Below are 23,119 nucleotides of genomic sequence, written 5' to 3'. Positions count from 1 at the left end.
TCTTTCCATCATGGGCATTTTTCTGCATGAGAACTGGAGCCGTCCTTCTCCCCCAGCTGCCACTCTACAGCCCCATTCCACGTTCTCATGGGAACAAGTGGAATGAACAAATGGACTCTGTATGCACGTTTTGTGGTAGTAAAATGTCAGTCTGTGATGGCAGAGAAGTAATTCAAACTGTCACTCTCAGTCGGCCTGTCCAAGGCTTGTTTTTGTTAAAATATCTTAAAGGAAGCCGAGAGTTGTTTCCCGGTATGTTTTGCACATCCGCCACTAGAGGGCAGCATTGTCACTGTTGTCTGTCTGAGTTTGGGGAACTGTAATCCACAGCCCACCGCAGGCCTCTTCCTGGACGCTTCTCCCAGGGGGGCGCCACCTTCCAGCTCTAAGAGGGAGGCAGTGGGAGCAGGGTAGTTTGAGGATATGTTTGGGGGGATGGGCAGTAGGAAGGGAGGATGCATCATATTGGCTGGCAAATGTACACTTTTTGTTTAATTTTAAAGGTTTGAGGTAAGAGGGGGGAAAGATGGATATACAGACTCAGCCCACCTACTTGAGTAAATTGCAGTATAATTTTAGACATAAGATGGATAGGGGTGCCTGGGTGGCGCAGCCGGTTAAACATCCGACTTCGGCCCAGGTCATGATCTCACGGTCCGTGAGTTCGAGCCCCGCATCAGGCTCTGTGCTGATGGCTCAGAGCCTGGAGCCCGCTTCAGATTCTGTGTCTCCCTCTCTGTCTGCCCCTCCCCCACTCACGCTCTGTCTCTCTCTCTCTCTCTCTCCTTCAAAAATAAATATTTTTTTAATAATTTTTTTTTTAACGTTTATTTTTGAGACAGAGAGAGACAGAGCGTGAACAGGGGAGGGGCAGAGAGAGAGGGAGACACAGAATCTGAAACAGGCTCCAGGCTCTGAGCGGTCAGCACAGAGCCCGACGCGGGGCTCGAACTCACGGGCCGCGAGATCATGACCTGAGCCGAAGTTGGACGCTTAACCGACCAAGCCACCCAGGCGCCCCTCAAAAATAAATATTAAAAAAATTTTTTTAAAAAGATGGATATCCACTTGTTTATTTTTATGTTTTGCTGGATGGCAAGAATTAGCTAGCATACCTCCCGCACCCCCCCTCCATCGTGGATTCACCGGGATATAATAAATTGTCTTCTTTTTCCATCCCTCTTCCTTACCTTAACTTGGAAGGAGAGGTGGGGTTTCTAATAGTGTGAGCTTTCCCCCTTGGGAGATCAGTGTTGTCTCAATGACCTTCTCAGCCCCACGGGCCACTGACATGGATCTTCCAAGAACAGGAGAGATGGAGGGGAGGAATCAGTTAAAGGAAGGAGTACCTAACTTCAAAGAAGAGCCTTTCTCACGCCTGGCTAGTTCAGCAAGAATTGTTCATTAGAATGGCGGATGGGGTTTCATTTCTTATGGGTAGGCCAAGTAGAAAAACAATTAAGATTTATCACTTTGAAAACCATAATGAACATTTGGAGGGTCCTTCATGGAAACAATTACAATAAAATCAAATACATATACATTTTTGAACTTGTTGGGAGTCTTTGAAATGTCACTCTTTGTCTTCTTTTGGTCCATCCTTCCTGATTTCAAAATAAAAAGATGATTTAGGAAATATGCCGTGTTGCATGCACAGGAGGATAAGAACCTGAACTGTACTGTTGGTCACAGGATTACAGTGGACAAGAAGTAGGTGGGACAATGTGGCCATTGAGATCTGTACGGCTTGGTGACTGATGTAATGGAGGGGTTAAGGGAACAACTTAGGTTAGCACTCAAGTTAACTCTGGCTTGACTCTTGGCTGCAAACACATCTGATACCAAAATGGCAATGACGTTGACAGGATTTAGACATCAAGGAGGCAGGAAAGCTGTCTTGAGGAGTGGAGAGTGAGAGGAAAAATGGAGAATTCATTTTTAGACATATCGAACGGGATATGTCTTACAGGCATTTGGAAATAAGAGTATGACTTTTGGTTGGATGGTCAGATATAAAGTTATTGTTTGGGACTCGTCAGAATTTGGGGTTGGTTAAACCAAGGAACGCAACTGTTGTCGTCAAGAGAGCCATGAGGAGAGAAAATACTGGGTCGAGGATGGAAATCTGGGCTCTATTACCATTGATGGAGTGGAAAAGTCTATAATGGGGGTCAAGAGGAAGAAACTGCATCATGAAAGAGGACAAGGAGAGAGCAGTATCACTTTTTCCAAGACAGATGAAACATTTCCAAGAGAAGTCATGGTTGATCAAGAGATGCACTTGATGTGATGAGCAACAGGTGATGTATGGAATTGTTGAATCACTGTATTGACTAACTGCAATGGAAAACTTAGACGTAAACAAATAAATAAAGCTAAAAAGACAAAGAAAATCAATCTGTAAAAAACGTTTAAAGGAGAGAATTTGTGGTTAATCAGGCCATATCAGCAGACTTTTCTAGTGACATAATGAATTGAGGGGTCCATTAATCTTGTCGGTACGAAGGTCCTTGGTCCCCTGTAGAGGAACAAAACCCACTAGAATGTTGGGGATGGCAGCCAGGAATGATGGGTTGAACAATGAATGGGAATTGAAAAAGAAGAACCAGTACATATTGATTTAGGCTGGTTTATAATGTAACAATGGGCACTGCCTACTTCTGGTTCTGTCTCCTCTAGATTCACTTCTCGGTGCCTTTGCACCAAGTACCTTCTTTTCCTGGAATGCCCATCTTTTTCTCCTTTCCCTATATTAAACATACACGAGGTGAAATGCCATGGATTTTTTTTTAACCACTTTATCCTGAAGACCTGGCTCATTAACTTGGTCACAGTGGGTACCCAGTAACTCCTGGATGAATGGACGGATGAATGAATGAATGGAGGGTGAGGTCCTACATCCATCTGGAAGCCCTGAGCTAGCACTGTCTCATTTGGAAGATTCTGGTTTGGGATATGACTAGATAGGAGGAAAACATGGAATTCTGGACGAGGCTGGGCTGGGACTTGAACCCCCATCTGCCTAAGTCTCCAGGCTGCATTCCTAACTACCAAGCTCTCACGGAACCTGAGTGAAGGCTGTTGCTTCAGATCTCCGTAGCATCCGGCTGTCCCTCTGATGAAGGTAGATGGGGCCGATTTATGACAAGCTCCGCTTCAGCGACTACCCCTTTTTCTGTTACTCCCCTGAGGACCAAACTCTTCTTTACCTTTGTTGATACTTTCAGTGCCGTTCTCGGTGGCCTGGGAGCCATTCTGTGTCTTTGCTGTGACTTCGTGAACATTAATTCTGATGCCTGGGGTTTGTGAACCGCCTTTTCCTTTTGGGGAACCCTCCCGCCGCCATCACCCCTCGTGGCGAGATGCGTCCCGCCTACCTGGAAGAATTCTCAGACAGGTTGATGGTGTCCTCTCTAGAGGGATCTTCGTCCTGATGTCGGGTGCTCCCTGGCAGCAGCTGGTACTTGGCTTTCTTCACACCACATGGTGACCAAATGCACATGTTTACCAGCCCGGGACTCGCAGATATGGGCAGGGAAAGTGATTTCCCCCCTGGCCTCGCAGATATGAGCAGGGAAAGTGATTTCCCCTGGCCGCAGGGACAAAAGGGAAATGCAGATTGAGACAGGAGTTAGAGCTAACCCTTTGAGGTGCTGTTTCTGAACACCCACTTGTTGGGTGATGCACTTACTCCGCGGACTTAAACTATTCCAACCGTTGTCTCTGCTATGAACTGTTACACACATTTTATTACCAGTGTGATTTTTTTTTTTTTTTTTTTTTTTTTTGCTTTGTGTTCTTTCCACTCCTTTCAACAGGATGTGAAGGGCTGACAAAACTCGACCTGACCGTAAACTTCATTGGAGAGCTGAGCAGCGTTAAAACGCTTGGGCACAATATCCACCTGAAGGAGCTCTTTCTCATGGGTAACCCGTGTGCTGACTTTGACGGCTACAGGCAGTTCGTGGTGGCCACACTACAGCAGTTAAAGGTACGCTTATTTTAATGATGCAGAAACCTCGGAAAAAGGAAAACAAGCAGCCGCAGTGATGCCTGATTCATTCGCGGCATCATCGGGGAACGGGTAGTTTTAGAGGAGGGAAGATTCCAGAAAATCGAAACTAACCCTTCGACTTACCAACACTTTAAAGTTGTTTTGATAGCTTGAATAAACTCCTGAAGAATAGATTAAATACATTTCTCCTTTCAGAACACAACAGAGCTTAACTGAACTGTTTCTTTCTTTCTTTTTTAAGTGTATGTATTTATTTTGAGAGAGACGGAGAGTGCACACGATTGGGGGGGGGGGCATGGCTGAGACAGAGAGGGAGAAAGAGAGAGAATCCCAACGAGGCTCCACACTGTCAGTGTGCAGTCTGATGCAGGGCTCAAACTCACGAACCGTGAGATCATGACCTGAGCTGAAACCGAGAGTCAGCTGCTTAGCCGACTGAGCCCCCCGGGCGCCCCTAAACTGTTTGTTGAGGAATGCAAATTAGAGTCATGGAGGGCATTCATCATTACTAATAGCAGACTGAAAACTTAAGAGTTTTTGAGATTACTACAGCTACATACCTCTGTATTACACTGTCTTAAGCTACTGTGCTTTTATAATTATTTTCTTTTTATCATTGCTTTCTCTTAACACGTTCTCTGTGTTAGCGGTTCTCAAACTTCGCTATGCTTTGGAATACTTGGGTGGTGTTTGCTGGGCCCCACCCCAGAGTTTCTGACTTTTAGGTCTGATGTGGCACACAGGATTCTTTCTTTTTCCTTTTTTTCTTTTTTTTTTAACATTTATTTATTTTTGAGAGAGAGAGAGGGAGAGAGAGCACAAGCGGGGGAAGGGCAGAGAGAGAAGACACAGAATTCGAAGCAGGCTCCAGGCTCTGAGCTGTCAGCACAGAGCCGGACGCGGGACTTGAACCCACAAACCGCGAGATCGTGACCTGAGCCAAAGTCGGACGCCCAACCGACTGAGCCACCCAGGCGCCCCGAGGATTCTTCATTTCTGATAAGCCCCCAGCACTGATGCTTGCTGGTCCAGGGAACTCATCTGACAACCTCCACCCAATGTGGCTAATCTCTTATCTTGTATCTCCCCTAAGCTAACATTTTTGGAACCTGGGGAAAAAACAGGTGGTTTCTAGAGAAATCCTATACCTGCTTACATTAAACTGGTAATGTTAACTTTCATGTAATTCCAAGAATCTCTGACCTGCGTGTGGCCCCACGCTTCTGCAAGAAAATGCACGGATGCACTGGCCTCACCATAGGCATTTTCTTCTCAGAGGACGTTTGTTTTTAGACTGCCGTGTCCTGCATAGTCGAGATTGCTGGAGTAACGGAGCACATTTCTTCTAATGTGAAATGTTTTTGATTAAGAGAATGAGTCACTCAGGTAATTGAATCCAGAACATATATTTAGAATAAAATGATAAATGAGCTCAAACATAACCCAAGCTGATCTTCATTATCCAGTGACGTACTAACAAAATGAACCGATGAGAACCAGAATATCACAGAAACAGGCCCTGCACAGAAACAGGCTCATAGCACTATGAGCCACATCCCTGGAAGGGTGCAGGGGCCAGCCCAGCCGAGCCCCGGGTTGCTGCTGTGGCGGTCAGGCTAGAAGCTTGTGACAGCTGTCGGGCACGTGCCTGACACCGGCAGCCCATCCACAACAGCCACATGGGTCCTTGTGTCCAAAGCATATTTTAAATTCTTTTTCCAAATGTCAGCATTGTGATCTTGGTTTATGATTTTACCGATCCCGGTAATTTGTTAGATTTCTATTTTACCCAAGCTTCGTGTGTTTTTCCTTGTGCATTAGTTTCCTGTTGCTGTGGTCGTGAATTACCACAAACGTGGTGGCTTAAGACAACACAGATGTTTGCCGCTACAGTCCCGGAGTCAGGAGTCTGATGTTCAGGTGTTGGCAAGGCTGCGTGCCTTGGGCCGCCCTCCCTCTGGGAGAACTCCTTTCCCTGCACGTTGAGCTTCCGGAGACTGCCTGCATGTGTGAGCTTGTGGCCCTTGCCTCCAGCCTCAAAGCCGGCAGTGGTGGCTTCCTCTGATCTCTCCCTGATTCTGACCCTGCCACGTCTGCCTTCTTCTTTCCCTTATGAGGACCCTTGTGGTTCCACCGGGCCCATCCAGATAATCCAGGATGATCTCTCCATCTTAACACCCTTAACTTAACCACATCTACCAAGACCCTTTTGCCATGGTAGGTAACATTCACAGGGATGAGAAGGTGAACATTCTTGAGGGGCCATTATACAGCCTACCTTGCATTTCTAATGCCTTACCTCTTTTTATAAATGGGGCTGGGCAAAATACATAGGTGTCTTCAAACTAGTAGCTTTGAAACTTCACATTTTAATTGGTGTTTTTATTTTAGTATTTCAGCTTGGAAAATCACCTTGAAAATACCAGGTATAAACAGTGACCATAACAATTGACAACCTACTGGGTGCATCTTGTTGTCGAGGGTAGAAAATGGGCCCATTCGTATTGGAGCCCAACTCTGTCTAATATACAAGACCCCTTTTTGTAGAGAGCATTTCGAGGTGGCACCGTTATGCTTTGGAGCTGTGGTCTGACCTGAAGCTTTGATGTTCTTTATATAGTGAGCAGGTATAAAATCAATAGATTTTGAGAGCTTGTCACTAATAATTGGTTTCAACAGACAACATACTTATTACTTTACCCATAAAGATACTCTGTAACTCTGTTAATTATATGAAATAGACATTGATTTAGATCAAAGTTTCTGATGCTTCCCATTCATTCCTTTGTTTTCAATTCCATATCACCAAGGTGCATTATTTGTTATTTCTAAATTTACAATATTCCAGTCAAAGTCAACGTGATTCGAATTGTGACTTTTGAATAACTACACCATGTTGGTTGTTTTTTATTCAAGTGGTTGGACGGTAAAGAAATCGAGCGTTCAGAAAGGATTCAGGCCTTGCAGAGCTTTCCAGTAATTGAACAACAAATCAGAGAGCAAGAGGAAGCTTACTGCCTCAAACGGGCCAAAGACAAGGAAGAGGCTCAGAGGAAACTTCGAGAGGAGGATGAAAATGAGGCCAAGGAGAGAAGTCACTCAGTCTTCGAGGGACAGAGGTACGCCGACATCAGTGCCACTCTGTGCGCAAATTACGAGGGTTCACTTTCTACTTAACTTCAGTTAAAAGCAGCTTTTCTCTTCTCAAAGTGTTCACAGTATCATATTTTAGGTGATCGATTTGGAGAATCAATTGTGATGTGACTTTGGGGGGAAGAGTATGAACACCTCATTGTTTGTGACAATTCTCTGAGGCTTTCCTTCCTTCCCGAATTTCCTTTGCATCTAAAATTATCCTCAGACAAATCTCTATAAGATGCACAGGAAAGATGAGTTAACGGGTATTTCAGAAAAGTTAAATGTAAATCACATTATTATAAATCAAATAATTTTGATTGCCTCATAAAATATTCTGTTTTGTGAATTATATAATGAATACATTTTAATGTGATTAATGAGCCTCTAAATTGGTCTTTTTTTTACAAGCCAGAATTTTTCACACTTGTTTATTTTAAGTGAATTACAGCCACAGTCAGTTGATTTGATTCCATATGGTGAAAGCTTTAAATAGTTTGAAAACAGAATCTCTTAATCTTGAGAAAATAATAATTATATTTCAAGCGTGCATAAATATTTAAAAAATCAATAGACACAATAGTTCCACCCAGATTTAATAAATATCAGTAGTTTGCATTTATACTCTGTATCTTTTTAAAAATGATCACAAGATACAACATCACTGAGAGGCTATCCCCTTCTTTCCTCTTCAGTGGGTCCGCCATCCTGAAAGTTAAGTGTGTATTTGGTATATGTGATCCCATCCATACTTTAGATATATTTGTGATACAATTATGCCTCCTTGAACAAGAGCGGCTGTGTGTGTGTGCGTGTGTGTGCGTTTAGCACAAACAATATCTTTCTACAACTTTGCTTTGTGTTCAGTGTTATGTTGTTGAGATTTTTGCGTATAAAGACAGGTGGAACTAGTTCATTCATTCTGAGTCTGTAATCCATTGGATGAACAAATCACAGATTATCCCAGAGGTGATGTTCAAAATATTTAACAGCTAGTGACTCGTTGGCCCTGACCAATCAGATGTGCACCAGCTCTAACAACCTGCATGGCCCTCAGAGCTGGCTCCAGGCTCCGAGCCGTCAGCACAGAGCCCAACGTAGGGCTCCAACTCACGGACCGCGAGATCATGACCTGAGCCGAAGTCGGACGCTTAGCTGACTGAGCCACCCGGGCGCCCCAGGATAATATGATATTTTAAAACATGGACCAATCAAGTTGTTTGTTAAGTAACACCTAATATTTAATTTGTATTCCTAGAATTACCAGTGAGTTTCAGTATCTTAAGTGTCTTCTTATATCTGTATTAGCTATTCATATACTCTTCAGGCCCTCTGCCTACCTTAAATAAGTTAAGTTTTTTTCTTATTGACCTACAGTTATTTCATATTCTGGATGCAGATTCTTTTTTTTTTTTTTTTTTTTTTTTTAACGTTTATTTCATTTTTGAGACAGAGAGAGACAGAGCATGAATGGGGGAGGGTCAGAGAGAGGGAGACACAGAATCTGAAACAGGCTCCGGGCTCTGAGCTCTGAGCTGTCAGCACAGGGGCCCGATGCGGGGCTCGAACTCACGGACCGCGAGATCGTGACCTGAGCCGAAGTCGGCGCTCAACCGACTGAGCCACCCAGGCGCCCCTGGATGCAGATTCTTTAGTGTTATGTGCTTTGCAAATATCATTTTCCGGCCTTTGACTTATCTTTAATTTTAATAAGTGCTTCCGCTTTATAGAATTAAAAAATGGTAATATAGTCGAGTTTGTTTTTGTATTTTTTGGCCTCACTTACGAAATTTTTCACGTAGGAAACGTTTCATTACTCCAGTGTCCTATCTGTGTGTGTGGAATTAAGCTGTGACTACGGTGGGTAGTAGGGTACCTGTCATTTCCCATACGGGTAGCTGATTGTCTGCTCCATTATTAAGGTGCTCTTCTCCTGATCTGTAACACTACCCTTACCATATACCCTTTACACGCATACTCATGTGTCCATTTCTGGGCTCCCTGGACTGCTCCGTGGATGTACCTTCATGTGGTTTTAATCTGTCGATTTATGGTAAATCTTGATATTTGGTAGGAGGTATTCCCATGTTTCAGATTTATCTCGGCTGTTCTTAGCTCTTTACTTTTCTGTTAGGAGTTTACAATCTGCTATTCAAATTCCCTAAAAAATCCCTAGTGTAATTTTGATTGAAATTGCATTCAATTTATATGTTAATTAGGAGAAAGTTGACATCTTCATGACTTTGATTCTTTCCTTGCTGAACTGTGGAACAGCTTTCTCTGTTTATTTAGACCTTCTTCTGAGTCCTTCAATAAGGTTCTATAATTTTTCTCTATAAAGGTTTTCTTTTATTAGATTTATCTCTAAGTATCTTGTATAATGGCATTTTTTTTTTTTTTTTTTTTTTTTTTTTTATTTATTTTTGGGACAGAGAGAGACAGAGCATGAACAGGGGAGGTGCAGAGAGAGGGAGACACAGAATCGGAAACAGGCTCCAGGCTCCGAGCCATCAGCCCAGAGCCTGACGCGGGGCTCAAACTCACGGACCGCGAGATCGTGACCTGGCTGAAGTCGGACGCTTAACCGACTGCGCCACCCAGGCGCCCCTATAATGGCATTTTTAAAATACTCTTGTGATTGGTTCTTGCTGTTGGATAAAGAGGCGAATATACTGATATTGTATTAAGCAATCTTGCTGACCTTTTTAAAAAGGTGCCGTAGCGTGTAGATGATCCTGTGTTTTTTCTTTCTTTTTTTTTTTAATGTTTATTTATTTTTGAGAGAGACAGAGACCGAATGCGAGTGGGTTAGGGGCAGAGAGAGAGGGAGACACAGAATTCAAAGCAGGCTCCAGGCTCCGAGCTGTCAGCACAGAGCCTGACGCGGGGCTCGAACTCACGAGCTGTGAGTTCATGACCTAAACCGAAGTCAGTCGCTCAACCCACTGAGCCACCCAGGCGCCCCTGATCCCGTGTTTTCTATGTGGGAAAACACTTTTTTTAAAAAAATAAATGGCAACTTTTAAAGAATTTCCAATCCTTAGGCCTCTGCTTTGTAATTTTTATGGTGCCTGCTAAGGCCCCAGTAGAGGGCGAAATGGCAGCAGTAAGAGTGAGAATCTGTATCTGGTTCTGACTTTAAAAGGAAGGTTTCCAATTTCTCATCAGTAAGTAATGCATTTGCTGTGGGGTCTTGGTAGAGTTAAGTGAATTTCCTTTGATTCCAAGTTGATGAAGAGCTCTTATCATCACAGATGCTGGATCTTATGAAATGCTTTTTTTTTTTTTTTTTTTGCATCTATTGAGATAATCATGTTTGTCTATTAATGTGTTGAGTCACATTAATATATTTCCCAATATTAAGCCATCCTTGAATTTTCAGAAGAAACTCACTTTGTCTGTGATATATTTGTAATAGATTTCTGCATTCATTTTTCTAATATTTTATTTATAATATTTAAACCTACGTTCGTGAGTTTATGCTGTAATATTCTTTTTTTCTCTGCATTTTTCCCAGTGTTTTGCGTCACAGTTATAATAGGCACATAAAATGTGTTGGGGATCATCTACTATTCTTGCTTCATACAAGTTGACAAATGTTGACGGCCGGCTGTTGCTTGCATTGAGTAGAAGCACATGGCTGGGTTGGTTTCTTGCCCTGTTACTTCTCCACAGGACTGACTGGTCCTTCCGTTCCTCCCGTGACTACTTTCAGCCTATTTGCACAGACACCCAGACATTCTGGCGGACGGTCATCAAAATAGTGAATCATCCGCTTAGTCAGAAAGGAGTAGGGAGCCACTCCCTTTTAACGCTGCAAGAAGAAATGCCATAAAGATGTAGGGGGCGACTGCAAGAAGGGGAGACAGTCATCTCACCCCTTGACTAGAGGCAGCCTGCTTCTAGCCTGGAGACTTGAAACGATGTGATGTGTCCTGGAATAGCCTAGAGCAGGAGTGTCAGGAGAGTGGGTATCAACGGAATCAACTCACGCCTCACGCATCTGTCATGTCGAGGATTTGGGAATACCCCGTGGGCCAAGTACACACGGCAGAAGGAACTGCACTTGGCTCTCTTTGAAAGGATACTGTCCAAGTGAGTAGCGGCAGTGAGGGACCGTGGGGTGGACTGTCAGTGGCCCAAGCTGAGTTGTCATAAATGACCAGCCGGGTAGTATATTGGTCGCTCTGATAGGGAACAGTGTACTTGGAAGGCCATTGTAATGTCTCTGAGAACCAATAAATGTGCTCAGAAGACAAAACCGGTAACTGGGCATCGGCCCTAGAAAGGGAGCCAGGTGCCAAGGTGTAAGAGCATCAGTGTCAGATGAGATGTTTGCCTCCTTCTCCCCATCCATTGTCCCAGGCCCAAATTTCTGAAGTCGGGGGGACCTGAAGAAGCCAGCGAGGTGGGATACAGAGGGAAGGAGTAGATGAGCGAAGGGGGGTTGGCGTAGCCCGTGCCCCTCTCCCCGTGCACAGCCCAGTCATGAGCTAGGTGAGGGGTAAGGGGTTTGGAGAGGGAGGGCAAGGGCTTCGATTTGGATGTAAGTGAATTTTTGTTTAAACTGTAGGCCTTTGGGTGGCTCAGTCGGTTGAGCATCAGACTCTTGATTTCAGCTCAGGTCATGATCCCAGGGTGTGGGATGGAACTCAGAGTCGGGCTCTGCGTTGAGTGTGTGAGTTGGGATTCTCCCTCTCCCTCCCTCTCTCCCTCTCCTCTCTACCCCGCTCACTCTCTCTCTGTCTAAAATAAAATAAATTAAATTGTAGGCCTCTAATACCCGAAAATGAGTGTTAGCGGAGATGGGACTCTTCTAAAAGGGACCATAGGGCTGTGGGATGTGCTCACGAGTGGGAAGAGAGTTCTGAGAGCACAGATGTGAAGGAAGTGGCTGAAGAGCCCATTGTTTGTTTGTATCCTGATGAGATCAGTCTGTTTTGTCACCTGGCTGCTCACATTTCCATGCATTTTGCCTTCAGAGACTTAAGTTATTTAGCTGATGTTTCTATAGTTTTTATTAAGTGCAATGATGTTTATGTGTATTATTATCTATTTACATTTTACAAAATAGAAAAGTGAACCCTTTAGTCACTTTCCAGCAAAAAACAATCCTTTTAATTTTTTTTTAATGTTTATTTTTGAGAGAGACAGAGTGTGAGTGGAGGAGGGGGAGAGGGGCAGAACGAGAGGGAGACACAGAATCCGAAGCAGGCTCCAGGCTCTGAGCTGTCAGCACAGAGCCCGGCGTGGGGCTTGAACCCACAAATCGCGAGATCATGACCTGAACCGAAGTCAGACGCTTAACAGACTAAGCCACCCAGGCGCCCCCAAAAACAAATTCTTCTTTTTTTTTTTTTTAACTGGAAATGGAACCAATTATTTCAGTGGTGATTACCTAGGATGTGATAGGATATTATAAATCCCCTTAATAGATTGCCTTTTCAACACCATAGAGAACTGTAGCTATATGGCAAAGTATTCATTTTCAGAGTTTGCATTATTTTGCTTATTAAACTAGTTACATTTTGTAATATGCAAAAAAATGTAAGCAGATATTATTCTCTGTTCTATTTATATTGTTTAAACCTCATGCTCTAGTACTTTTGGTCTATCCCTTCAAAAAGCATCTTATCTGAAGGTCAACTAAATGAGCCTTTTGTGTTATCTCGTTTCAGTAACAATAACAAAACGTAACATTCAGTGAGCGCTTCCTGCTTGCCATGCTTGGTACTCAAGGCTTCATGTGGATTTTTTCATGCAATGTTATTTCGAAATAGAGTGTATGTTGCAGGGAGAGGTGAGGAACACTGTTCCCCAGTGCTTACTATGTGAACTGTGTCATTTTTGCTCTGCTAGAATAGGATCTCCTGAAAGGACTGTCATTGTCTGTCTTGCCTAGGCTTGGATCTCTGGTGCCAGGCACAGAGGAGATGCTCAAGAAATATTTCTCGAATCCACGTTGAATGACTGTTGAATATCTCATATACCCGTTTGATGTCAGAGACACCATAGAACTCTTTGGCAACCCACAAAACATGAATAAAAAAAGAGCACACAGCACTGTTCCTATACAAAGCTATGAAATCAGAAGTTGTCCATAAAAGACCATACCTCGAATCTCATATATCCCACTGGAGAATTTTGGAGAGAGAGCATCATTAAAGAACCTGGAACTAATATGATCTAATTTGCCTGTTGGAAAGACTCCTCTGGGAGCAGTGTGGAGGCAGGAATTGAGGAGGCCCAGACTGGAAGTGGGGTGCCTGGGAAGGCCCAGTGGTCTCTGAGTTTGATCATCAGAACCTCTTGCAAGCTGTCATAAAACACAGATTCCAGGGCCCAACCCCACGTCTATTGAGTAGACTTTCTGGTGGCAGGTCGAGGCATCTGTGCCCTTCACACGGCTCCGCAGGTGACTCACATCCCCCCAGCCTGGGAGCTTCTCATCCGATCACTGCACTATGCCTCGTGTTAGATGATGAGGGCCTGTCCCATTTGGGACAGTACGTTCATCCAGCATGGCTTACGTTGGCTCTCTTTCAGATGTGTTTTGTCACTCAAAGGTACGAAGACAACACAAGAAAAACGTGTAAGAGATTGAAGGGGCGGCATTTGGGATGAAACTCAGACATCCAGTACTGGTCTCACATGCTCTGTGCGTCTTTTGTTCTTTCCTAGCCCGTTTTCAGTAGAGCACAAAGACCATGTCCAGGAAGGACAAGAAGGGGAATACAACCAAAAGAGATTCAAGGACAATGAGGATGACCTGGAATTCTGGAACAAGCCCTCTTTGTTTACTCCTGAATCTAGATTGGAAACACTTAGGCATATGGAAAAACAACGGAAAGACCAAGAAAAATTAAGGTATTCCACAGTGAGGCAATGCCCTGCTATGGACTGTATTTTCTTGATTGCACAGGGTTTACTCCTTCTCTGTGCTCAATCTCTGTTAGCCATCACTTAATTGACTTGGCTTCTAAGTTCAGCTTCCTGTTGAATTGTGTCTACTGACATTTGTTAATATCAAACTGCCTTCCTTAGGATGTCATGAATTATGGCATTTTACGTAGGGTCTTGTTTGGATGTCTTTAATTTTTTTTCTGTTTTTTTTCTCCTTGTTGATACCTTTATTTTATTTTTATTATTATTTTTTTTTAAGTTTTTTTTTTTTAATTTTTCTAATGTTTATTTATTCTTGAGACAGAGACAGAACGCGAACAGGGGAGGGGCAGAGAGAGAGGGAGACACAGAATCTGAAACAGGCTCCAGGCTCTGAGCTGTCAGCACAGAGCCCGATGTGGGGCTCGAACCCACGAGCTGTGAGATCATGACCTGAGCCGAAGTCGGATGCTCAACTGACTGAGCCACCCAGGCACCCCTATTATTATTATTTTTTAAATTTACATCCAAATTAGTTGCATCTAGTGCAACAGTGATTTCAGGAGTAGATTCCTTAGTGCCCCCTACCCATTTAGCCCATCCCCCCTCCCACAACCCCTCCAGCAACCCTCAGTTTGTTCTCCATATTTATGAGTCTCTTCTGTTTTGTCCCCCTCTCTGTTTTCATATTATTTTCGTTTCCCTTCCCTTATGTTCATCTGTTTTGTCTCGTAAAGTCCTCATAGGAGTGAAGTCATATGATTTTTGTCTTTCTCTGACTAATTTCACTTAGCATAATACCCTCCAGTTCCATCCACGTAGTTGCAAATGGCAAGATTTCATTCTTTTTGATTGCCGAGTAATACTCCATTGTATATATACACCACATCTTCTTTATCTATTCATCCATCGATGGACATTTGGGCTCTTTCCATCCTTTGGCTATTGTTGATAGTGCTTCTGGATGTCTTTAATTTTTTTTTTTTTTAACAACTTTCAACGAATCAAGCAGTAGGGATGTCCCGGGTTGGAGATACTGATTATCATGGCACCGAGGGAAAGGCCACTTTGCGGGACGAATAAGTTCCGTTGTGTCTCATAATTTGCAAAATTAGAAAGCAGTCTTATGAGGCATTGTTTTCCCAGTACAACCATCTTGGACATTCAGCAGCACGCTTTCACTTCTGAAACTGTTTAGATCGAACTTGACGATTTGTTAGAAGCTCGAACGCTTATGCTGATTGTCAGGGAAGCTTTTTAAAAGCTCGACTCGGTGTCATTCCATTTCATGTCATCGCTCAAATCTAGTACGTAAAATGTATCACTTACGGAAATGCTTACAATTCATGTGCTTGGGGATGGGATCACTTAGCTCTGAAATACCGTCGTCTGCACGGCAGTTACAGGCGTGAAGCCCAGTGTCTTTCCCTGTGATTGTCACCTGCGAGCAAGAAACTGAAAGAGTGAACACAACCATTAGCAATCTCTGCTGCTTTCATACAATTTTATTCAGTAGCTAGATAGGGAGGTACAAAAACGAGAATTGAATTTTATCCAAAATGCTTGTTTGTAAAATTTGGCGGTCTGTATACGGTGAGGCCACCCAGTGCTTTGGGAAGAGCATCAGAAAACATCAGAAAATGTGGGTCCATGTGGCGACTCAGCTGCTTACTCTCTGTGCGATGTTGACAAATACCCAACTTCTCCTCAACTCCTTCCTCGTCTGTTAAACAGGGATTCTCTTCCTGCCTTCCCTACTCCACTGTGTGGTTGAGAGAATCATAGGAGCCAATAAATGTAAAGTACTCTGCAGACTTAAGAACCTTCTGCAATGGAAATTCTACATGTTTGTATATAATATGTATTGTATTTCCAACATATATACACGTATACACCCATGTATATGCAATATATATCTATATATGTATGCATGCATGAAATGTATACATAGTACAGTATATCGTATAATACATTGTATTGAGCCTGAAACCAGGAAAAAAAATTCCTCTCCCTGATAGCCTAAAAAAAAATACAGCTGGGTTGGATAGAAGACCAAGCCACTCTGTGCAAGTGCACAGTGGTGTTCCCAGTCCCATGGGTCCCTGCGATGTTTGCCCCTTCTGGAGGATGCCCCTGGATTGTCCTCGTCATGGAGACTAATGTGGTACGTGGACACATTAACTTACCTGGACCAGGAGAACCAGCTTCAAATGCAGCAAAATGTGAATAAATTTACATTTTCATATACAGTTCACTATCCAAAATCGGGATTAGAAGAATGGAAATCCAAGGCAAAGACTTGCCTACAGTTCTACACACATTCCTCCATGTGGTTTTGTAGAGCTTGTCCATACAGGCCTTTTTAGGTTTTTTTAGATCTTCACTGATGTTTAAATAGCTAGGACTACGCTCTACATTTTTCATGTTATCTCATGAGTCTTTCCTATCTGCACTGTTTCTTTTCCTCCATCAACATTTTCTACCACTTTTTAGACCAGTGAGGTAAAGAGCAGACACGTGTTTTTAACAACCGCAAAATATTTCATAGCATGAATATAGTTAGGCCACTGACTCCTCCGTTGATGGGTTTTCCTCATAGCTCCAGAGTTTTGCCACTATGAGTAATTCTGTGATAGACATTTGTTTATGTAGAATCTCATGTACTGGTATTTTTATTTCTATAGAGTCGAATCTACTTGGCATTTTAAAAATGATAATTTTTTTAAAAGTTCATTTATTTGTTTTGGGAGAGAGGGGGGCAGGGAGAGAGAGAGAGAGAGAGAAAAAATCCCAAGCAGGCTCTGTGCTGACAGCCACGAAGGGTTCAATCTCATGAACCATGAGACCATGACATGAGCCAAAGTCAACAGTCAGATGCTCAACTGACTGAGCCACCCAGGCACCCCTAAAAATTAAAACTTTAACTAAAGCAGAGGCTGTATCCGCCAATGGAGAATAGACAGTTATCTGGGTAAATCATGCATAAAATAGATTAATTTAAGTATTCATGGATATTTCATGAAAAAGAGGGGTTTTTTCCCCCCTTTTGAATTAACTGCCAAATTGTCTAGGTCACATTTTTGCCTTAAAGATATAGATAACGATCATAAAGAAATCTGCCCTGTCAATTCCCAGCATAGGAGTAACAGAATGGACTTCATAACGGTGAATTATTCATGTATTCACAAATGCCTGATCGATTTTTCTTAAACTGTGTCACAAAAATATTCCTTTTACGTTGTTTTTCTCTCTCCCCACTGCCCTTTGCTCCCATCTCAAGTGGAAAGAAGAAGAAAGTGAAACCACCCAGGATTTTGATCACTGAAGATGGAAAAGCGTTGAATGTGAATGACCCCAAGTACGTGAGGCCAAAGAGAGGCTTGAAGAAGTCAAGCGCATGGGGGTGGTCCTGATGATGGTTTCCGTTGCGGGTTTGCTTCGCGGAGAATATATCGCATTCTTCACAAGCTCGAGGAGCCCGATAAGAATGTCATTTTGCGCATAGTTGAGAGTAGAACATCTCTGATGTTTTCGAGTGCATAACGTTATATTTCATTTTCTTGGCATTCAGAAAATGATCTTGACATATGGGAATCTTAGTTATGTATCCGCGGAAACTTTGGGCCCTATACGCTTTTCTGCCTGAAAATTCCACGTGCATTATTGTTATGTCCATTAATTTGTAAAGCGCCACACGAACAAGCTGGCTGAGAGTATTGGTACCTTTCCTATGTGTCCCTCAACTGGACGCTCTGGGACGCATCTACAAAGCGCGTGAGAGCTGAGGAAAGAAACTGATGGCGATCCTTCAGGGACGTTAATGAGAGAGGGAAAATATTCGACCTGGAAATGCTCAAGTGTAATGATGGCCGCCCTATCTGGCTGTCTTAAAATCTAAAACTAGAAAGCAGGCAAAATTTAAAAAAACCAAAAAAGGCCATTTATAGCCAAAATACCGACCAAAAAGCCTTTGGACTAAATCTCGTTGGCTTCATTTCATTGCTCGAAGCCTGTTTCTTTTCAGTACTTCGTTTTCGACACCAGGACCAGGATAAAGAGACCGTCCTGATCATTTCCAGGCGTCGTGTTTTCCATCTGCGTGGCAATCTTACATGCCAGGCAGTATTTCCTTCTCAGAGGTTCAAAGCCTGAGCCTGGGGGACGTAGAGTGGCTTGTCCAAGGCCACGTAGCTCATAGATGGTGTGACTGACCTGCTCGTGCTAACCCAGCTCTAGTGACTTCCGTGATCAAGTTCATATCTACCAGCCCCTCACACACACAGCCCTTCTCTCTCCTGCAGAAATTAACGTAGCCTGAGACACGATACTAAGCATGAGGATATGGCAGTGAAGATGGCCGGTGTCTGCATTCACTGAGCTCAGAAATCTAGTGGGAAGATTGTCTCTCAGCCTATAGCAGGGGCTTAAGGGAGACCCTCAGAGCCCTCTGGGCCCCGGGTGAGACCACCTCTCCCCCCACCACACTGCCCACGTTACCTGCCCCTCCTGCTAACCGTATTGAGGGGCGTTCTGTGAAGAACTGAACACCCATCACCTCCTCCTACCACCTTCCATCCTGCCGTCATCGCCCTTCCTTGCCCTCCTGGGTCACCCGTCACCACCAGAAACTTCGTCCCCTGTGGCTCTGTACACCTCATTCTCTTCCCCGCTGCTGACCCCTCCTTCCCTGCCTCTGTGCCCTCTGGAGCATGTGTTGGTCAGCAAACCCTCGATCCTCGACCTTCTCTCTCAACGTCCCTTTTATCTTCTTTCACTAAGGGAAACTCAGGGTTCTGCTTCCACGGCTGCCCTCCGTATTCTCCCTCGCCACGTACATACACCACGAGGAAAGTTGAGCCCGGTAGCCACTCTCAGACCATTTTTCTTCCCTTTCCCTAAAAGTTCCCTGCCCCCTTGGAGCCGGGGCCATCTAGATAATACCACCTCTGTCCTTATTGCCGTCGTGCGCTTAGCCCTGCCCAGCCCTCACGCTCGCCCTCTGCCCCACCCGCTGCAGAAGACCATGTTCACCCCCCCCCCCACCTCACCCCCCACCCGAACAAGTGTCTCTCTCTCTCTCTCTGCCTCCTCTGCCTCTCCTCCCATCACTGGTCATGTGACTTTGTCCTACTTGTAGACAATCCACCAAAGCCTTGCTTTTTCCCCTGCCCCACTGTCTCACTCCCTGCCATGGTTCCCTCCCTCAGCCAGCCACATAATCCACTCTTATTCTCATATCTGCCATCTTCTATATCTCTTCCGCCTCCAGAATCTTCCCTCGAGTGTCCCACCGGGCACCGCCTCCTGTGCTCCCGGGGAGTGCCCTGCACTCCCAACAATCAGAAGCCCCATTAAGAACAGGAATCTGTTCAGTCTGCTGGTTTTCTGCCTGCCTCCCCCCTCCCCTCGTGTTCTTATCTTCTGTCACTCCGCTGTGCTTTTATGGTTCGTCTCAGAGATTCGTCCTTGACGTGCATCTTCAAGTCCCTCGTCCCTCTTTCCTTCCCGCGTCCTCTCTCGTAACCTCAACCCTATGTAAATCTACCATGCCATCTGTTGCTGGACTTGCCCTCGTGAGGCTGGAAGAAAACATTCAACTCTGCCTGCCGGTCTTACTGTAAATTTACCACCATAGATCTCTAGCGGACTTCCGGCAATCATAGTGTACTGTCTTGGGTAATTCACTCCTCTGATTTCCCGTAGCCTGCTTTCACACTGCTTGCTCCCTTCTTACTTCCATTCTGTGGTCCTGACTGGAACCTTGTTTCTTACTCCATAAACAGAAGCAATCAGAAGTTTTCCCATCCAATTTACCAGTGTCCCTGGACCTGTCCACATACTCTCTTGCCTCCTGCTGCAATGGGTGGACTTCCCCTCTAGAGTGACTCTCTCTGCTGGTGGACTGATCCCAAACCTCTTCCTGTAGAGGACTTGCTTCTGCAATGATTCCTTCTCTTCCGGATCACTTCTCTCCCTCCTACCAAATTGCTCTCATCAGTATATGAATGTTGTGACATCGTGTATCTTTTTTTTAAGTTTTATTTATTTATTTTGAGAGAGAGAGAGAGAGAGAGAGACCATGAGCAGGGGAGTGGGAAGAGAGAGACAATCCCAAGCAGGCTCCACACCAGCAGCGTCCAGCACGACTTGGGGCTCAAACTCACGAACCATGAGATCATGACCTGAGCCGACACCAAGAGTCAGATGCTTAACCGACTGAGCCACCCGGGTGCCCTGATATCGTCCATCTTAACAAAAAAATAAGAAAGCTCCCTTTCTGTAGTTTCCCTTGCAGCATCAGCCCTATTTCTCTGCCCCCCTTTATAGCTGCTGTTCCTCATGGAGATGCCTGGACTCGGTCACCAGTTCCCTACTTCGCCTTCCTTCTTAAAACCATGTCTGCATATCCTGTCACATAAAACTTTTGTAGTTACATCATTTCTATATGTTCACATCAGCTCTCTGTTCTCTGTTCACCTCACATCTATGTTTTCTGTTTACATCATCTCTGTGTTCTGTGTTCACATCATCCCCATGTTCCGTGGTCACATCATGTCCGTGTTCCATGGTCACATCATGTCCGTGTTCCATGGTCACATCATCTCCATGTTCTGTGTTCTCATCGTCTCTGTGTTCCATGGTCACACCATTTTTGTGTTCCGTGGTCACATTATCCCTATGTTCAGTCACATCATTTAAAATCTCGGGCCCTGGGGCGCCTGGGTGGCGCAGTCGGTTGAGCGTCCGACTTCAGCCAGGTCACGATCTCGCGGTCCGTGAGTTCGAGCCCCGCGTCAGGCTCCGGGCTGATGGCTCGGAGCCTGGAGCCTGTTTCCGATTCTGTGTCTCCCTCTCTCTCTGCCCCTCCCCCGTTCATGCTCTGTTTCTCTCTGCCCCAAAAATAAATTAAAAAAAAAAAAATAAAAAAAATAAAAAAATAAAAAATAAAAAAAAAAATAAAATCTCGGGCCCTATGTACTTGACCCAGCAAATTTGACCAAACTGATCATCATCTTCCTTCTTAAAGCAATTTCTTCCCTTTGATTCAGATTCTTTGACCTTATTACCTGCTCGTCTTCATAGGCTTTGCCAGATTCTCTTTGTGATGTACCTAAGTGGTGGCCAACTCCTCAGCTGCCTTCTTGTTTCACATTGACTCTGTGAAGCTCTCACCAAATTCCATGGCTTTAAACACCATCTGTACATTACAACCAGATCCAACCTCTTCCCTGAACTCAAGGCTTGGATGTTTAATGAGCTATTTGCCCTCGCCATGGGATCATAAGATAGGTATTACAAACTTACCATGACAGAAACAGAAGTCCTAATTTCTATCCCCACGATCACTTTCCGTCTCGTTCCCCAGCGTTCTCCAACTCAGTAGCAAGCATCCACCTTGGATTCATCCTTGACTCTTCTCTCTGTCATGTTATCAGTGACCTTATAATTTCTTCCTTCAATATCACCTGAATCCACGGCTTCTCACTAACGCCATCCCCCACCACCTTAGAACGTGTCATCTGCCTCTTGCCCGGAGAGTTGCAGTAGCTTGCTAAGTAGTCTTTGTAGTTCATGGCTGGGTCTCGCATAGTCTCTTCCATCCAACCGGAGGAAGAAGAAGAGAGGGAGAAAAGGACGCATGCGCCCTCTCTTTAAGGAAATTCCTGGAGAGTGCCATATAATGCTGTCCTTCGGGAAACTAAATCACATGACTATATCCAGCTGCGGGGGGTGCAGGAAAGTGTCACCTTTATTCTGCACGGCCATGTTCCTAGTTAAGATCAGGGGTCCTATTACTGTGGAGAAAGGGGAGGTGGACCGTGAGGGAGTGAAGAGCAATCTCTACCGTAGAAAACCTCTCTGAAATTACCTTTCAAATGATCTGCGAAGAGAGAGTTCAAGTTGGCTGGCTGGACAATTGGGGCATAAGCAATCAAGGCAGAGGGACCGGCACATAAGAAAGCTCCTGAGAGGAGATCACAAAGGGATGGGTCATTTGAGCAACTGAAGGAGTCCCGCATGGCCGGGTCACTGAAAGCACCAAAAGGGACGGCCCCACACAGACATCTTGCTGATGGCCAAATTGTTCCAAACGATTTAGCATACATCCTTTAATATTGTTTTACTATATACTTTACAGAATGGTATGACAAGTGAAATGCTCAAAATAAACCAGCCGAATAATTCTGAATGGTATGTTGACACTATGGAAGTTATACCTCAGACCGAGCCGTGCGGTATAGTTGAAAGATGTAGGGCTTTGAAATCCTGCCTCTCCAGGCTCACATGGCCGCCCTCCCAGCTGTGTCAACCTCTCTGAACCTCTGTTTCTTCGTCTATATGGAGGTGCTAGATCATGGGCAGTGTCTCAGCATTTTCCAAGGTGGTGCAAAGGTCAACAATGAAAGGAGAAAAAAAAAGATGGCAAGGAGAAAGAAGGAAGACAGGACTATTTAAAACTGAAGGGATAGAACGCTGGGTGAGGGAGGCAGATATGACATTTTCTTCCCCATAAACAATCCCAGCGTTTTAGTTTTGCTTCTAACAAACTTGAATGAAATCGAAAAGAAAGCTTTAACCACCAGATGTCTCTATCTCTGCACCAATGCTACTTTTTTTGTATGTAGTTTGCCTTAGGATTCTCACATTTCAACAAGGTAAATAAATAATGTATGCGTGTGTTGTAGGTTTCCGTTGAGAGTTTTAAATAACACCTCCCAGAATAAGTTTGTCATCGGGGATTAGTGTATACTTATTATCAAGTTTACTTTTGATAAGGGGTGGGATACCTGGACAGTATTGCTAAAGACGTCATCTTTTTTTTTTCTTCCCCCCAACGGATTGATTGTTCCTTAGACTTGACTTCTCCTTGAAAGATGATGAAAAACGTAACCAGATCATCCTGGACCTTGCTGTCTATAGGTAAAGTCATTTTATTATGGGTTTACTTAATGGCTTCTCTGGTGTCATTCTCAGTGCCATGTCTTGAGTCCTGAAGTATTTTGTAATGGAATTTGGTTTGCCAAACGAAGAAGTTTTGTTTTGTTTTTTAAGCCCGAGAACTTACCCTAATTTTAAAAAGCATGA

The 23,119-nt window shown here is 44.2% G+C and overlaps 1 protein-coding gene across 4 annotated transcripts in view; it reads left to right on the top strand.

Moving 5' to 3' along the window:
* The window catches only part of DNAAF11 (dynein axonemal assembly factor 11), a 79,576-nt gene that overhangs the window by 19,139 nt on the left and 37,318 nt on the right, over positions 1–23,119 (top strand). For 3 of the 4 annotated variants that reach the window (XM_058699102.1, XM_058699104.1, XM_058699105.1), the window contains exons 4-8: positions 3,819–3,991; positions 6,932–7,134; positions 13,832–14,017; positions 17,313–17,390; positions 22,889–22,954. In XM_058699102.1, the coding sequence (XP_058555085.1) occupies positions 3,819–3,991; positions 6,932–7,134; positions 13,832–14,017; positions 17,313–17,390; positions 22,889–22,954 (706 nt within the window). The remainder of the gene's footprint in view (positions 1–3,818; positions 3,992–6,931; positions 7,135–13,831; positions 14,018–17,312; positions 17,391–22,888; positions 22,955–23,119) is intronic. The other variant, XM_058699103.1, reaches the window with a different exon arrangement.

This window comes from Neofelis nebulosa, chromosome 14 (genome assembly GCF_028018385.1).
Source record: "Neofelis nebulosa isolate mNeoNeb1 chromosome 14, mNeoNeb1.pri, whole genome shotgun sequence".
Classification (NCBI taxonomy): Eukaryota; Metazoa; Chordata; class Mammalia; order Carnivora; family Felidae; genus Neofelis; species Neofelis nebulosa.
This window is presented reverse-complemented; position numbering and strand designations above follow the sequence as displayed.